The sequence below is a fragment of the Simochromis diagramma genome, unplaced genomic scaffold (assembly GCF_900408965.1).
Source record: "Simochromis diagramma unplaced genomic scaffold, fSimDia1.1 OVJJ01000816.1, whole genome shotgun sequence".
NCBI lineage: Eukaryota > Metazoa > Chordata > Actinopteri > Cichliformes > Cichlidae > Simochromis > Simochromis diagramma.
Window position 1 is genome coordinate 18252537 of NW_024386908.1, and position 18559 is coordinate 18271095.

At 39.8% G+C, this 18559-nt stretch overlaps 1 protein-coding gene across 2 annotated transcripts; it reads right to left on the bottom strand.

Moving 5' to 3' along the window:
- Positions 1-3288: 3288 nt before the first annotated feature.
- On the bottom strand, positions 3289-13397 carry LOC120736134 (F-box only protein 15-like). 2 transcript variants are annotated; one of them, XM_040036120.1, is made up of 10 exons: positions 13093-13397; positions 12941-13003; positions 9995-10099; positions 9358-9579; positions 8981-9157; positions 6482-6605; positions 5323-5405; positions 4998-5143; positions 4404-4522; positions 3289-3828 (listed from the first exon to the last, which is right to left on the bottom strand). In XM_040036120.1, exons 1-10 carry the CDS (start codon positions 13293-13295, stop codon positions 3556-3558), a joined length of 1515 nt encoding a protein of 504 aa, XP_039892054.1. In that variant the 5' UTR covers positions 13296-13397; the 3' UTR covers positions 3289-3555. The 2 variants fall into 2 exon arrangements, with proteins under 2 accessions (XP_039892054.1, XP_039892053.1); XM_040036119.1 differs by having other exon boundaries at positions 12941-13006.
- Positions 13398-18559: the final 5162 nt, after the last annotated feature.

An 18559-nucleotide genomic window follows, 5' to 3' on the forward strand; every position in this document is an offset into this window, starting at 1 on the left:
TTTTTGACTCACATTATTGTCAGTATTTATGGAGGAGGCCAGGAGGGAGGTCGAACAGTGAGTGTCTGCAGCCATGTGTTAAACACGGCGGAGGCTCTGCCATGACTTCTGGTACATCTTTCGCCACCTTACAATGAAGTGATTGCAGCCATTCCCCAACTCTGTGTGAATGGTACTCATAGCCATTGATCAGTGGTCTTTGATCAATGGATTTGTGCTACGTCCATATGGACAGAATCAACCTTTTGGGATTTTCTTGTAAACTTTAACTGATGTGAAAATTAAATTACAAACTATTTCTTTCAAACACTCTGAAGGAAATGACATGTGATGAGCTGAAGACGTTCTAGTAGTTCTGAAGCAGGACGACACCGATGAAGATTTCTCAAAAAGAGCCGAGATGATTTTAAAGCTGATTTTAAATCTAAAGTTTTTATTCGAGCCTATAAAAGCTGAAGGTTTTTCACATTTCTGCTTGTCAAGAAGGAATCACGCAGCCCTTAGATAGAAGACAACACCAAACTTTAAGCTTATTAAATAAACACACACAATGATTTAGTGCAGATGTTACATTCCCCTAAAAGGGTCCAGGCGATGAAGGGGAAGTAACAAAAAGTGTCCGGGTCAGAAAAAGGAGACAGAGGCAAACTGGTTAAAGAGTTTTATTAAAGTTTCTATCAAATACTAACTAAAAGAGACGGTCAAGCCACTATCACCATTTAAAGAAACAAAACAAAACTCAGGCGTTGGTCAATAAACTGAAGAGTAAGTCAAAAAAGAGTTTAGTCACCAAACATTGGCAGGACTAAACAATCACCAAACGCGGCTCACCAGCTGCAACCACTAACATGGCACTCTGGCCCAGAGCTCACCTTTCCCTTGGCTTAAATACCTTTAATTACTGATGTGAGTCAGCTGTGTAAAAGAGAAAGGTGGCACCTCAGGCAGAAGAGATTGTAGGACACGCCCACACAGGCACCTTCAGGACGAGGCCCTGCTAGGGCCGTAACACAGACACAAAATAATCCTACAGATACTTTTGAGTCACTCAAAGGTCACTTTAAAAATCTACTCAGTCCCAGAAAACACACAGAGTTCACTTGTCCTGATTCAAGTATTTACAAAAGGTTGAAAAAGTAGAGGTTGTAAACATAAATGAACAAACACTGAATGTTTTTAATGACTTCATGTTGCATTAAAACAACAGCTGAACGTTAAGACTGACCATGTGTGTGCTCTGCTCTGTGTTAGGTCTGAAAACTGCAGACTTCAGTGATGGGACAGAAATCAGGTCTAACAAACTGCAGCACTCTTCACGGCTGTTTCCCTTCACTACTACTCACAGCACTTCAGTTGTTCCACATTTTGCCCTTTTTCACCTCAATATTTTCCAGACAATACTCCAAAATGACAACACGGAAAAAAGTCTGCGTGACCGTCCTATTTATTAAAAATAAAACATAAAAAATACGGTTTAAATACAACAAAATGTAGAAAAACTGAAGCTCTGTAAACACTTTCTGGATGAGTTGTATCTATATCTCATCATCTTGAACAAACACATCACCTGTGAGAGAAAACAGCCATGAAGAATGCTGCAGTTTGCTGGACCTGCACAGAGTCTGTGTGGATGCGACAAATCATTCTTCTAAACTTTCCCCTGCATAAAGAGCTACTCTTTAAATTACACGTGATAGCTCAGAAACATCTTTACTTTTTAGCCTCTTCCAGCTTTGTTTCTCTCTGAAAAACAAGCTGCAGACTGCAGCACGAGCATCGAGTGATGCAGGGAGATTTTTGTTTATTTGGCGGGTAAACCTCAGACTTGTCTCTGAAACTGTATTTTGAGCAGCCAGTGAAACAGAGCTCGGCTTTAGTACATTATTTTCTCTCGTGTACACAAACGGGCTCTGCAGCAGCGTTTGTTTATAAGTGAAGTCTCACAGCTCCTCCATCTCTCTCTGTCCACAAAGAGTTTTTACAACTTCTGCTTCGATGTTTTAAGTTCACGTCTGCCAACAAAAACGAAGCGGTCACCATTTAACACCATCGAGTGTTGCTCACCAAAAAATAATTTAATGATGCATATGAGTCACTTCCTGTCCTGTATTTATTATTTAAGCCCAGCTTGTTGTTTAACATCAGGCTAGTTATCATTAACCAAAACTAGATGCAAAAAAATATTTTAATTAAATAAAAACTTGAGTTTTGCGAAAATAAAAGCATTTACATTAAAAATGAGAAAATAGAAAATTGTAAGTTTCACACTCTGAACTTGTTAAATTGACACAGCCAGTTTTCTATTCTTACACATCTACATGGATTGTGTGACAGTTTAAAAACCCAGCTGAGCTGTGGTTTAAGAACAGCGCCACCTTTTGTCCGATAACAGCATGTGCGAGTTGTGTGACTAAAGTTCAATTCAGACATCTGCAGGAAATTTATCCAAACATGTAACTGGAAACCCCTCTTTTCTTATTTTGTTGAATTTTCTTTTAAAGTCAATTTTTGCTTTTAAGTTGCTGCAGTTGTGTTGTGCACTCTTATTCCTTCAGTTTTCTTCTCTCATGTAAGATCAGGAACTGAAGCGCGAATCAAACTAAAAATATTAATAATTCCTCAGCCTTCTGTTGTTAACTCTGCTGCACAGATGGGCTGCTGAGGCGTACAGACGTCATGCTTCATCAAATTATTTGAACTGCAGACCTCAGTCTGAGGGTTTGTCTGCACGCTCCATTCTGCCTCCTAACATCATTAAACTGAGGAAGCAGGAAGATGTGATAGGAGCACCTGCTGAAGCTAAAGCATAGAAAGCCTCATGCCTGACCGTGAAACCAGAAAGAGCCTTTTTTAGTTCTTTAAATGCAGCTGACACCAACCCTTTGACCTCTGAAGGAGGAAATAAAGATCAGATTGACTGCACTTCCCCAGAGATGAGGGAAGCCTTCAATGAGAATCAGTCAATGATGAAGACGTGGAGGTCAGAGAGCATGTCACATCTGAAGCTCCAGCTTTTTGTATGGATCTTTAGAGAGTTCTTCACACATTTATACTCATACATCCATCTGACTGGCTTTACTGGCTAAACCTTTGAGTTTATTGCTCTTAAAGAAGTCTGAAGCAAAAGGAAGATGAGCTGGACTGATTCAGACATGACCTCTGGATTATCTGGCTGAACTCGACCTGTCCTCAGTCCAGAGTTTTCCCCCCATGCTTTTCTCCCACTGACTGGGATCCATAATTCCCAGTTTCAGTCATTTAGGATAAAATAAAGGGACACACAACAGGTTTTAATGTAAATTATATTTAATCTGCAAAGTGCTTCTCAAAAAAAACAACAAAAAAAACAACAACAACTCCAATGAAATAAATGTGCAGTTTATTCTACACATGAGATCCTGTCACATGACTGTGCGTCAAACCATAGGCCAGAACAAAAGCACTCACACAGTCTCAATGAATAAAATTAACACCAGAATCTCTTCTCTGAAATTAAAATAAAAAAAACTTTTATCTTTTAATTCAAAACAGACAAACATGTGAAACTGGACCAGTTCAGCTTTTGTACTTTGTGCTGAAGTGAGTGTTGACTTTGAGGATGGAGACGTAGAGCGTGAGGCCGACGAGGAAGAACTGCTGCTGCTCTTTCAGCCGGACCAGTTTCATCTTCACCTGCCCTTCAGAGCTGCGGTACACCATCAGGAAGTTGGTGCCGCTGTAGCCCAACGACTGCGACTTCTTCACCACGGAGATGGTAACCGGGGTGCTGACGCACCAGAAGGGTTTCTGGAACTCGTCCAGCAGGGTCAACGTCATGACGCAGCAGTTCTGAAGACAGAGTCAGAGCGAGACGTCACGGCGCGCTAAGTTATTCACACCAACATCACACAACGTATCACACAACGACGTTAACACACGCAACACCACACTTTAACTGCAGCTTAAACTCAGACATCACATGTGTAAAACACGTCTGCACGAGTTCAAACATTTGCACACATTTGGTTTCTTTGTCTGTACTGTGCAGAAGTCTTGAGCCAACCTTCATTTCTTTGTAATTTGGCGTTATAAGGTTTTTCCGTTAGGGCAATTCACACCGACCTGTGAATCATTCAAGCTCACAGGATGAAGCTGTATTGTGTCTACATCCAACTCAGCAAGGAAACCATTTTAGCCAACGATAACACAAACTGACATAAAACTGTATTTTTGCACCAAGGTGATTCCCAGAGAGCTGTTAGCCAAAAAATGTCTTTCAGCATGATTTGCAGTGAGTCTTAAAAAAAAAAAAAAAAAATTTACACACTGGCATTTCAAAATCCTATGTCACCTTGTTGAGAGGTAGCTCGAGACCTCTGCACAGCACTATAAATCTCTGAATCATGTGTGTCAGACGGCTGTACCTCTACAGAGCCTTCCAGCTTCTCCCACTTCCAGGGCACATGGATGCTTCCAGACAGTGATCGGTGCTGGGACACGTTAGTCCTGCTGATGACCTTCATCTCAGCAAGTCCCTGTTGAACTGACCACAGGCCAGAGAGTGTTGGTGATTTAAGATTTTTCCACTTACTCCTCAGTTTGTTGATTTTAGAGTTTCCATAATGTGAATCCACCAAGTGTGACCATCTGCACTCCATGTGACAGGATGGAAGTTACCGATGTCGTTGCATACGGTGGAAAAACAGCTGTTGGGGAAAAAAAAAAAAAAAAAAGAAAAAGAAAAAAAAAAAAAACCTCGACAGACAACATGGCACCCACCCCTAGTCTTTACCTGACATTATAAGAACAAGTCAACGTATAACTCAACACAGCACAAATGTAAGGAAACAAATGAGTGTAAATCCTAAGATCCGAGTCTAAAGTGCAGTTTCTTGGCTCGTTTTAATTTTAAAAAAAAACAAACAAACAAACAAACAAACAAACAAAAAGTTACATCTGCTCTTTTGTGAAAGACTCCCTGCTTAACAGGGAATGTAATCTCATTACTCCGTGATTACTTGTGTTGCAGGAGAGCCGGCAAAAGTGTCCCGACATGATCTGGGTCCTGGTATTGTGTAGGACGAAGTGCAGAGTGTAGCCGTGGAGACCAAATTTAAGGTCACGGTCGTCCACGGGGGGCGGGTCCAAAGGTTCGGAATATGGGCTGCAGGAAGGGACAAATGAGCGTTAACACAAAACTGAATATTAAACAAAGTTTCTCTTAAACTCATGACAGATGTACAAATCCGGCCCATTTATTGTTAATATTATTTGGCATCACAGGAAAGCCAGGCTACTGATGCTGGCCTCTGTTTTAAAGCAGGACCACTTCCTTAAACTTACCAGACTGGAGATCCCAGCAGAATCTTCTCCACCAGCTTGTGGAAGTGCAGGTTGATCATGATGAAGGCTATGTTGCCCCGACCCTACACACAGAATCTTCTTTTACTTTTATAATTCATTTTATTCTAATAAAAACATACAAGTTAACGTTACAGAATTAGAGGCTTCACTGCAGAAGAACTACTTAAAGATGTTCTGTTATTTTAGGAACACTAACAGGAAAAACTGCATTTAAAAACACACAGAAATTCACTCAGGAATTAAAACTAGGGGTGGGACTCTTTATAATTAAGTAATTAATCTTGAACAATCACATTTCATCACATAAGAAAAACTGCATTTCAATGCAAAACAGAAAAAAAAATAACATCCCTAGCCAAATTTAAGCAGACTTATTTTAAATACTTTAAGTACATTTTCAAAATGGTATCGTCTTTAAATAATAAGAATAATTTCAACATAAAGTGCAGTTTTTCTTCTTAATAAAATAAATATTTTTTTAAAAAGACGCAGAAACAAAAGGGTTTTTGACCAGCTTCACCTTTGAACTCCGAGTAACCTTAGCCAACTTTATTTTGTACATTAGGTTAAAACGGTGTGATCATCGACCATTTCAGTGGAAAAAACCCCAAAAACAAACAAACAAACAAACAAACAAACAAACAAACAAACAACAAAACCCCATTGGACTCACAATATCTCCATTCTCATTTACGGTCCTTCTCTTTCAGCCAATTACTGTCAACTTAGACAAACTAGCCTGTTCACATTCTCAGAGCTCAGAGCAGTTCTCCTTTTTGTTACTATGTGACTGTTAGGGTCGCTGACCTCTAGAGGCTCTCCCCATGTGAGAGCTTTTTCTCCTGTGTTTCAGGTCTTCCTCATAAGCCGCAGCTGAGATGTGTTGCAGCTCATCAGCCACTGAATAAAGACTGACGTCTTGAAAGGACCTAACTGGAAAACGCCTTTCTTCAAATTAATTGCAATTAACAAGTTAAATTCCCACCTTGATTTAAAACTAATTTAATAATCAGCAGATAAACATGAGATGTTAAACAGATTATAAAATGTGCATCTAAACTTACAACACCTGCATTTAAAACTCCAGAGCCACAGAAACGTTTTTGTTCCTTTAAAAAGAGTTTTGTTAAATATTTACCCTCCAGAAGCCGATGACTACTCCCGGCGACAGACACGCAAGCCTGATCTGTCCGTCTTTGCCGATGAGCTCATACGGATGGGTCCTCATATCCAGGTTTAAAATCAGAGAGCGCCAGGCAAGCCTGGAGGAGGAGGAGAGCACACCTGACCTGAGCATCAAATTTAATTACGGTACTGACAGAATTCAAAAGGATGAATGAATTTGATAAATGACATAAAAGTATTAAAGGCCCAGAGTGAGGGCTTCATACTACCAGATATTCCCCCCCCCCACACACACACACACACTAAAAATAAAAATAAATAAACAAATAAAATGAAGTCAGTTAAATAAAAGTAAAAACATTTAACATTAACAGAGCATTGTTTCCATGAAGGTGTTGAGTATCAGTTTTCACTTTTTGTGATCAGTTGACGACGTCAGCTCACTGTTGCAGTTTTAGAGGTCAATGATGATGCGTCGTTACTCTGGAACATGGTCGATCTGCTCCTTAATATGGGTGGATACTCCATCTAACCATCACCAGAGGTCCACAACCCTGTTTGTCTGAACCTCATTAAATTCATGTCTAGAACTTCCTGCTAGCAACTACAGAACATCTCCAGACTCGGCTCGTCCTCTCAGGCACGAAACCCTCAATCACACCTTCATCACCTCCAGCCTGGAGTGCTCTGCCTATCAAAGCCCTCCACATGCTGCACTTGGCTCAGGACTTTGCTTTGAGGTCTTACATGCCTTCGCTGACGAGAACAGCGGACTCCCAGCACATCGTTTTCAAACTCCCAGCGGTCTTTCACTACTCAGGTTAAACATGATATACAAGTCACAAAAATGTTATTGTATGGCTTTTTTTCAGTGTTTTATTTGTTCCTGAGTAAATTGGTCTGGTGAGAATAAAGTTATAGTTTTCACATAGCTGAATCAAACAGAACACTGATTAAACAGAAGTGTGAGATGGTAGAGAATTTACTCCGGTGTCCTGTTATATTTGAGGGGGCAAGAAGCAGACGGCTGACTTTAAACTCTACTGAGACAATCTGCAAAATTCATTAAAAGTTTAATAAACGATCATATTGTCTTTTTTTTTTTTTTTTTTTTAAAGTTAGCACATACCTTAAACACCTAAAGCTGTAAGCTAATGATAGTTATAACAGCAGATGCATGCTGGTGCAATGAGCTGTACGTTTTAAGTCCAATGGATGCATGATCTGATTAGTTGACTATCACAATAATCGTTTGTGGCAGCCCTACTGTCAGTAAACTCCCAAATTTCCTTTAACCCTTTAAAGCCGGTCGGAGCGGGCACGCTTCGTTTTGCGTAACTATTTTTAAATCCCGGTAGAACCAGAACCACGTAAGCTAGCGCAATAATTTTTTTGCATATGAAACCAGATGAGTTGTACTTACATCTTATGCCATCAGCTTGTGCTACGTCACGGTTTCCTTCCACATAAAGCTTTGCAAAAATTGCATAAAAAGCGCTTGCAGGAACAAAAACATAATATTCCAGAATCGGGCTTTGCTGATCCGATCAGCTGTTCAGAACACTTCCTCCATTGAAACAGACGTCAGTGCGAACTATCGCATGTCCGCCATTACCTCCCCGAAACCGGAAGTGATGTCATTTTCGCAGAAAATGTAGTTGTTTTTTTTTTTTTTTTTTTACTTGTAGGCCTTATAAGCCTTTACTGATGTTTTTAAAAGTCATGTTTGACTTTATGCTTTTCTGAATAGTTTCTAGGATGCTTAGAACTCGAATTGCACTGCTTTAAATAGTTTATTTTTATGCACATGCTGTTTTCTCTGCAAATTTGCATTATAGGATTGTTTTTCGTTTTTTCTGCAGTATATAAAAATTGGTGTATCTCAAAAATAAAACTATGAAGGCACTCAAAATAAATTTCCTGTTGTTGTAAACTATTTTTCTCAACTTTTTTGTATTTAAAATTTTGAGGGATAAACCTCTTAAATTTCTCTAAGTAGAAAATGTGTTTTAAAAAAAACAATTTTCACATTTTTTTTAGTTTATTGCACTTTTTTTGCAATTTATGTAGTTACTATGGACTTAATGCATACATATTATTAAAATTTGGGCTATAATGGTTGTATTGATGTATAGCAACTTGAAATGCTCCCAGAAATGGCTCCACAGCATGTAAAAATATAATATAAGCTCTGGCGGACTTGGTTCTATGGTAGGTCTTAAAGGGTTAAAATCCTTCTCCTCACCTATAAATCCCTCCATGCGCTTGCCTCCCAGGATTTATCTGATCTTCTCTTACATCCCATCTCAGATTCTACCTTCCACAGATAAAAACTTACTATTCAACCCTCAGACTGCAGTCTTTCAGAGACAGCCTTCAGTGCTCTTGAATGCTGCCTGCTCACTGACACCTTTGACTTTTTGTATAAAGCGGCCCTGGGTTCCAGTTTTGTCTTATTATTATTCTTAAATATAGAGAATAACACAGAGATACAGCTCTGTGGCCGTCTTACTTCTCCTTCCTGACTCCGTAGAGCTGGATGCTGTTGATGTCTTTGTAGGATGGAAGGCGGCCTCCGCTCCAGTGGACAATCATGGAGGACTCGAAGTAGTGCCCTCGGCTCTGCTCCAGCACGACCACCTGACCCCAGTGAGTGTGCAGCATCAGCTCCCAGCTCACATTCAGGTTCCTGCAAAAATCCAGTGAATAAATCTTTATTACACATACAGGAAACACGGGCCGCCCCGGAGTTCAACCAGGAACCGTTTTAGTGACTTAAACAACCATTTATCCAGTTATGGGTCACAAACTCATGAAAACGACTAATCGAGCCTGAAATAAAGAAACAGAAACACTTTTGGAATAACCTGAAGAGGCAGCGGCTTGTACCTGAGCACCCACTCAGTCTGCTGGGGCAGGCCGGTGAATGGGCCGATGTCTCTCAGCTCTCCTCTCCACTTGTTCATCTCTCGCCCAGTTATCATCCTGAAGTACATCCACTTCCAGCAGCTCGTCGATCGATCCTCCGCTGGCTCCATCTTCACTGCCACGTTGCCCGCCGCTTTTGGCTTCCACCCAAACTCTGACATGTAGATCCTGTACCACAAGACGCTGGAGAGAAAAAAAAGTTTCTTTTGCATGTTTCTGCTGTTTGTGCAGGAGCTTCTAATCTCACCACCTGCTGGGTAGATGAATCCTTCCACCTGCTGGCTGCAAGGGTGTATTACTCCAAGTGTTTCTAGGCTGTGTTCATGTTGCAGCTCGGCAGGTTTTGATGTTGTGAATTTAAAACGTCCTCCCAATTTTTTAGGACAGAAAACAATCACAGATCTGTTTGTTTCATTTACATTTTTAAAAAGTATTAAACACTTTCAGCTGCTTATAGAGCCCTGCATATTTAACACAGTCCACATTTAATGAAAACTAAACTGAGATGCAGGCACTGCTGGAAATCCGGGCGTGTAAAATTCAGGATATACTGCTGAACCCATCCGATGCAAGGCTGTGCAGGTGTGCTTCGTCTTACTCGTCATTGGTGAGCTGGTAGAAGAGCTTGCTGACGTGGCTGATGCAGAACAGCGAGGACACGTCCAGGTACGACAGAATCTTGTGCAGAATCTCAGACGGCAACCTGGAGAAAAGATGAGCAGAAAACATGGTGAGGCCACAGAAATTTAGGATTTTTGTGCCGGTCGCAAAAATTTACCTGTACCTTTAAAAGGAGCCCTACTGTGCATGATTTTGCATGATTCACAGTCCAAATATCCTCAGTTATGTTATCCTGGCCTTTGTGCGGCCTGGGAGTGGTCAGATTGATCCAAATATCTACAGTATTGATTCCATTATTGCCATTAGAGTCAATGTTAACTTCAGTGATAGGAATAACGGCATTAACAGTAGCGGCGTTACTAACAGCATTACTTTTTCAGAAACTAGTAATTTAACTAATTACTATTTCTATTGTTATAATGAAGTTACTGTTACTAACAAGAAAATGTGATGCAGACGCGTTACTACTTTTCAACACACAGACTATTGAAGCTGTCTTCAGCTAACTAGGAGCTGAAGACAGCTTCCTGGCAGCACACAAGTGCTGCTGATTGGCTGAGGAAGAATAAAGTAGTCATGGCAAACCAATCACATGACCAGTTTAAGATGACATAGCAACAAGATGCTATGTCAACCCAAGACAACCCTGAGTGTCTTTTTGTGTTCAAAGTGGGGACTTTAAACAACATTCCAGTTTTTAAATTGTGTTGAAAAAAAACCAGAGTTATGATTAAAATAAAATATTTGTGATGTTTTTTCCTGAATATTATGGTTATGTCTACTGAAGAAAAGGGAAAAACTGTTTTCTTAAAAAAAAAAAAAAAAAAAAAAAAAAAAGTGCTTGCAAGAAATCTTGCAACCAAAAAAAGGAAAAGACAAAGAAAGCGAGAGAGTGTGTTTTGAGATGTGAGAGATTTGTGACACTTAGCATCTTTGGAGTGTGTAGTTAGTGGGTTGTGAAGACAATCATTTTGTTTTGTGTGTCAGAACAATGAGGTGACTGTTGAATGTCACTGTTGCTGCCAAAAAGCCACCAAGACAGATTACAGTGTAAACCAGGGGTCGGCAACCCTAGGCACACGTGCCACAGCTGGCATGCGAAGGGTTAACTGATGACACGACCATAGCTGGACTGGCCATCAGGCATACCGGGCATTTGCCCAATGGTGATTTTTCGTTTTTATGGGCTGATGATTTTTTTTTTTTTTTTTTTTGTAACAGTATAAACAATGAAAGGTGGTGGATTGGCCAGATGCTGGTCGATGTGTAAGAATAACTCAGTTGTTTGGTGGTGGCTATGGCATAGCTTCCACAGAGGCAGGTGGATGAGGGAAAGTGAAGGCAGGAGGAGGAGAGACCCGAGGCGCCCGCCGGTCCGAGTGTCAGGTGAACTGAACTTCAGGTAAGAAGTTATGACTGCAGACTATCTGGGTCAGATATAAAACAAGTTTAGGTGTAGTTTATTTTCGTTGTGCTGATTTTTTACAATCAGTTACAATAACTCGTACTGCATACTAGCTAGCATGATGGAGTTTCTATACAGCTGGGTGGGTGCTATGATGTTACTGTCAGTGGTTGAAGTGAGCGAACTTTATTTTATTCATAAGGTTAGTTAGTAGAGTTTCCAACTGTCCCGTAAAAAATGGAATTGTCTCGTATTCAGAGAAAATATTACGCATTTCATATTGAGTAAAGGAATACAGTTTGTCCCGGACTTCAGCTAGAATGAAAAAAGACAAAGCTGGAGTTATTCTGTGTCTTTATGCTGCTTCGTCTTCTCTCATTCTCTCCCCTCCCTCTCCTGTTTCTACTTCAATCATGAAACTGATCAATGATCAGCTGATCGGCTTTTCTGACGCAAGTCCTGTCTCTCTTGTTTGTTTATCGCCTACCCCTGGTGTAAACGCTGGCTCAAGGTGGGAAACAGTACGAATGATACACCACCTGCTGTTAAGTGCTCCTCTATCTTATAGTGGACAGAAATTATTTTTTGGAGTGACTCAAATAATTTCTGTGGCATCTTATTGATGCAGAACGCCTGATTGTTCTGTAAACAGTATGAATGGTTATAAAATGGTTTTTATAGGTATAAGTTTTTAAAATTTACAATTTATATTTGCATTTCATGTTATGAAAATGACTCTTAAAACATGTTTGTGGTTGTTACAGTAAAAATTATTTTTTTCTATTCTGATTTTGTGTGTTAGTCTGACTTTGGACCAAATTGTGTTAATACAGTATGTCAAAATGAAAAACTAACTGTAAATTCAGATATGTGCGCAGTGTTGCCAACTCCTCAGTAAGGAAAATCGCTATTGGCTGTCCTAAAAGTCGCTAGAAGTCGCTAAATGACGTCATCGCCGAATTTGCATAATTGGTCATGCTAATCTAATTGTAACCTATGTTGTTGGAGAGAGAAATAACATCGTGGAAGAGACATAAAGTGAGTAAAAAACGTCCTAAATGCATTTAGAGTTTATTTAGAACTACAAATTACATTTCTTTTAGCAATTATTGTTTTTTTTATGTCACAATTCCAACCCTGCTCCTTTATCCGGGCTTGGACCGGCAAAAGTGACCCGAAATAGGCACTCTGGTGGAGTTACTTTGTGTGTGTGTGTTTATAAGTAGTTTTAAACCTTGTGATCCACAAAACAGCATAAGAGTAAAAGAAGAACTGACTGCGTTACAGCACCCGCTGCTTGTTGAGAGTAAAAGCGATACGCGCTTTCACGTCTTTTTTTAAAGGGGTCTGAAAACTCGCTAAATATAGCGACAAAGTCACTAAGTTGGCAACACTGTATGTGCGTTTGTCCTGAAAAGAACGATACCAAACAAGACAAGATAAATAGTTTCTAAAGGTGAAATGAAAGTAAATATAACTACTTTTTCAAAATAACTTGTCCAACACTGGTTAGCTTACCTTTCCACCAAGTTCACTTTGGGAAATTCTGCTTTTTTGTTGTCTGTCGGTGCTTCTCGACATCTACTTAAAAATGACGACAAAAATAATCATTTTTAATCAGAATTTTAATTCAATAATACATTAACTTAAGGGGGGGGGGGGGTATTTACCGGGGCTCGTTCCCGCCACACTGCCTCTGGTTTGGGGACTCTGAAGTCGGCCACCTACGGCCGCCGGTCTGTCTTCTGCTCGGTCGCCTGGGACCTGGCCGTCCTCTGCCGCGACCCTGCTGCAGTCTCTCCAGAACTGGCTGGTTCCACTTGTTGTGAGTCTGGGGAAAACTGCGGGAAATTTCACTCTCTCTCTCCGCCATGATGGATCCGTTTGAAGCTGTTGGCCGCGTTCACAATGAGGCCGTGGCTTCCGGACAGCTCTCACCTTCGCAATAAGAGCCTTACCACTAGATGGCAGCCACGCGTTGGCTAAGCAGCTCCACAGATTCACGCAGCATTTCTTAAATATTTAGCATTATTCTACCGTTTTTAATCATTTACCATTACCTGTGCACATGTTTTATCCCAACGGAGGTGGCTCTAACAGCCATAAGAATATTTTGTTCTACCCCTAACAATGGCATCCTTCACTTGATTCATGTTACAGCAGCTCATCAATGAATGAACATGGAGTAATAAAAGTACTTTGTAAGTACATTGTTGCAAACACTTACATTTATTTAAATTTACTTGAGTAGGATTAGGGAGTGCATGTCACCTCAACATGCAGTCAAGTTCTATAGTCTTCCTAATGACCTACTAATTTTATTCAGGTGTGTTGCAGCAGGGACAGATGGAAAGGTTTCAGGACGCTGGCACTCGAGGACTGGAGTTTGACACCCTGATATGCTTTTTAATACTCTTTCTCTTATTTCTCTTTACTGCTGTACCACGTGTGAAACAAAATAAATAAATAAATAAATAAAGTACCTCTATTCTCTATTCTCAAGAAAGCCGTACAAGTTCTATTGTGTTATTGCAAACCTTGTCAAATTACTCAGGGATTCATATTTAATTTATTTTAGAAGTGTATAGCAGATAATCAGGAGATCCATTTCAATCTGATCAAACCACTTCACCTGGACGCAATGAATCAACAGCCATCTTGAAACAAATACGGGCACTTATTTGGACAGTTATTTTTGAATGATCCAAATTCAATTCCATTTTTAATGGTGAGCAGTGTTGACTTTCCTTTAAAAACGTGTTTTAAAACGATTCTTCTGGAAGTTCACTCTGATACATCTTTGCTCAGTTCATTGATGGTAACTGATACTGCTCTGCTGTAGGAGGCTGTTTTTGGTGAATGAGCTGTAGTCTGGGATCATGACCTGATTAGCAAGACTTGGTTAAAATTAGTAAAGTCGGTGTTGAGAATATTCTGGGTGTGGTCCCAGTCTGCTGAATTGACCTATTGTGTGTGTCTGTGTGTTACACAAGCATGCTACACTGTGTAATTTAAGTAAAAGCCATGAAACCTGAGATCACACATGCACACACACACTCACGTAGTGACTGAACAAACTTTATTATCTACACAACACTGCCCAGAAGCAGCAGCAACAAACCTCTCTTTGTCAGTCACATAAACATGTTTTTGGTCTCCAAGCAGCTTCATAAACACACACAGCCTGTAAAGTGATGATGTCCTCATATGGAAGACTGCGGCTGATGAAGAGCGTCGCTCTCCTCAGCATCACTGACAGCTTTCTGGGACTTACAGCAAAGAAAAACAAGTTGGTCAGAATTACTTGGTGAGTACATGGGCATCACATTTACTAATGTTCACTGTTCTTGTTCTTTTTCACTGATCTATTTTTAACCTCTGATTAAAGCTGCACATCAATGTACATGAATAGATACAAACTGGTTGCATAGACTCAAGCTACACAATGACTCCAAAAAGGCAGAACCAAATGAAAAAAAAAAAGATGACCACAAAGAATGTCTTTCAGTCTGGCTGTCTCTCTTCTTCTGTGTAAAAGACATGGTGGCTGTGCACAAGGCTGTGCCCACTATCTCATAATCTGACCAAGATTATTTTTAGATTTGTTTCTAATGTTCTGTTTACATGAGTAACATTGTGCATTTCTGTCACTGTCTTTTATGACAGACCTGTAGCAGGCTGCTGCTCACTGTGCAGGTGTAACATAGACAGTGATCACTCATTTAAAGTGAAAGTAGCATACCATAATAAACAATATATCTCATATGCTATACCTACCAATAATATGGATTATACACAACTTCAAATAGGAGAACATTACACTTATACATATACACTTCCGTGTATTCATAATACACTGAAAAAAAATTGTTGCCACGGAGAGAGAGAAAGAAAGTACCAGGGGCAGAAGGAACAACTGGAGCAGATGTGGAAGGTAAAGTCCAAATAGGATCAGAGGTCTCTCTCCAGAAGAGCACAGGCCTCGTAACAGCTAAGATACTGCAACAAACCCTCAAACTCCCAGGACTTTAGATTTTTTTTTATTGTGTTTATGAAAAATAATACTAAAAACACTAATTAAAAACATGAACAAACAAACAAAACATAGTTATGGACACAAGTTGTTTCTTTTTTAAAATATAAATAATACATAAACTATAAATGTTTATATATATATTTTTAAGGATAATAATGATGATGAGAAGACGAAATAACAGTCATAACAGTGCATATTTTGTATTATGCTAACCTCCTAGGATCTGGCGTCCAAATATGTGCAGTGTCGGGTAAGTTACTTTAAATTAGTAACTTAATTACATTACTAGTTACTTCTGTCAAAAGTAACTCAGTTACTTCAAGTTACTCGCTACTTTCAAAGTAACTAGTTACTAGGGAAAGTAACTTTGGTTTTACTCAGAATTCTCTTGTTAATGTGTTGCTTCCGTAACTGGATACCCAGCAAGATTGCCAGTCTTCTAGCTTGCTTACTTGCCACAAGTGCACTGTGCCACCTACCAATAGAAAGGAAAAAATAATGTCCATATTTCCACGAGAGAAATCCCACGCCTGGACCGTCATTGACCGCCGCCATGATTCTAGCCTACGTCACAGCGTCATGTACGCTTTTTACATCCAACACAAAAACTGCAGTCGTGGTGCTTTCGATTGTACTCAGAACTCGGAAATTCTGCCTTCTGAATAGGAAGATGTAGGTAACACCAGACTGCAGATGAGCTGCATACAGGGCTGGACTGGGACAAAAAATCGTCCCGGGCATTTTGACTAGAGACCGGCCCACCATTACAGGAATAATCATAAAGCCTTTGAATGAAAACAAACACTGTTGTAACAGTGATGTACACTGTTTTGATGGTATATATGTATCAATCTATCAATCATTTGTTGTAAGATTCAGATAATTATTTTTTAAAAGCTAGATATTTTAAATGAGAATAAGAAAGAAAAGTACTTCTTTGTGCCCCCCTCTCCCTGTTAATGCCCTACCTGGCCCCCCTGGCAAAACTTTGCTAGATCCGCCCCTGCACAGTTACCAGCTGTCAGCTACGTAAAAAAAAAGGATCCTGGTGTAAGTTGTCTCTCAGAAACAGTTCATAACTTCCCTTCAACTCATTCATGTCACCTAAAAGGTAAACCTGTTTCTCCATCACCTGTTCAGCTCTGATGATTCAGTAAGGACATCTCCTGGTTTCATCTTCATGTTTCCCTCTCACCACATATCCAAACCGATATCATGACCAGCAGCTTTTACAGCTGTGGCTCCAGCAAACATCAGCTGATAGTAGAAATTAATATTGAATAAATTCTAACAACAGCTGATCAAGCTGAAAAGTGCTGCTGTTGTTTAGCGCGACATCCGCTGGTTTCTTCTTTCTGATGCAAAGTGGGCGATAAACAAACACGAGAGAAAAGCCGATCAGCTGATCATTGATCAGTTTCATGATTAAAGTAGAAATAGGAGAGGGAGGGAGAGAGAATGAGAGAAGAAGAGGCAGCTGTGCAGCGTAAGAGAATAAATCCAGCTTTGTGTCTTTTTCATTCTAGCTGAAGTCCGGGACAAACTGTGTTCCTTTTCAGCTCAATACGAAAAGCGTAATATTTTCTCTGAATAACGTTTTTAGGGGACGGTTGGCAACTCTAATAATTAACCTTATGAACAAAATAAAGTTCAACATCAGTAACATCATAGCACCCACCCAGCTGTATAGAAACTCCATCATGCTAGCTAGTATGCAGTACGAAAAAGTCAGCATAACGAAAATAAACTCCACCTCAACTTGGTTTATATCTGGCCCAGATAGACTGCAGGTCATAACTTCTTACCTGAAGTTCAGTTCACCTGACACTCGGACCTGCAGCCACCTCGGGTCTCTGCTCCTCCTACCTCCCCTTTCCCTCATCCACCTGCTGGCCTCTGTGGAATCTCTGCGATAGCCACCGCAAGAAGTAACGAATAACGACCCTATATAAATCCCAGTAATGATTAACGCGTTCCTGATTTTGGCATAATAACTAGTTACCGTGCTCGTTACCACAGTAATAACGTAGTTACTGTAACGCGTTAGTCCCTACACTGCATATGTGGACATCACATTTTGGGTTACTTAGACCAAAATACTCAACTTTGCTCTACAAGGGCCTGATATCCACTTACGAGCAATGTTCCCTCTAACTTTTCATGTGTCTGAGCGAACACACAAACTCCCTGAGCGGTCCCATGGACCACTGTGAGCAACAGCAGATGTGTGCACTGTGGTCACGCCAGCATCAAATCCATCCAAGTTACATGGTTTATTAAAATAATCAAATTACAGCATTTACATTTATGTTAGACTACTTTTAATTAACTGCTTTAGCCCACTTACAATGAAAATTTAAAAAAAATCTTGTTCATGACCTGTGTAGTATGTTAACACTATTGGAAGTAAAAAAGCTCTGCCTTGTATTATGAGTATGAGTCTGTGGTCTGGGAGAGAGTCCTTTAACTCTCTGTCTGCAAAATACAGTATATAATGACCAATGTTGGGCAATTAATTATATAGTTACTTCTTCAAAAAAGTAACTGAGTTATGCAAACAACAAAGTTTTTTGCAGCTGTTTACCTAAAAATGCAGCCAAGGCGTTTTTTAAACAAACATTTCAAACTATTTACAGAACAATCAGGTGTTCTGCATCAAATTTGATGCCACACAAATTATTTGTGCCACTCCCAAAAATAATTTCTGTCCACTATGAGATAAAGGAGAACAGCCTGATACCTGCAGGCCTGACAACAGGAGATGTATCACTCCTGTAACACCTGTAACATTCAGCAGTCGCCTCACTGTTCTGACACACACAACAAAACTAGTGGCTACACTACACACTAACTACACAAGATTTGCGCTAAACGTTGCTTACAAGGACATTATACTACTACTGTTCTATCGAAATTTTAAATGAATATCCTAATATGTGGCTCTCATTTTTCTTAGAAAAAAAAATTAGGTAAATTAGGGAAATTAAAAATGCATGCCGTGGAAGAGTTCGGGTCTTAGGAGGTTAAATTAAATTAAATTAGATTAGATTAAATTAATGTTTTAAAATGAATATAATGAAGAAATATTCAATATTATCTCA

Coding starts and splice junctions, on each gene's coding strand:
- LOC120736134 (XM_040036119.1), bottom strand. CDS start 13,295: ATGGCGGAGAGAGAGAGTGAAATTTCCCGCAGTTTTCCCCAGACTCAC. Junction 9,158..9,357: donor CAGACTGAGTGGGTGCTCAG/GTACAAGCCGCT, acceptor GGATTTTTGCAG/GAACCTGAATGTGAGCTGGG. Junction 4,523..4,997: donor CCGGCTCTCCTGCAACACAA/GTAATCACGGAG, acceptor GCCTGTGGTCAG/TTCAACAGGGACTTGCTGAG.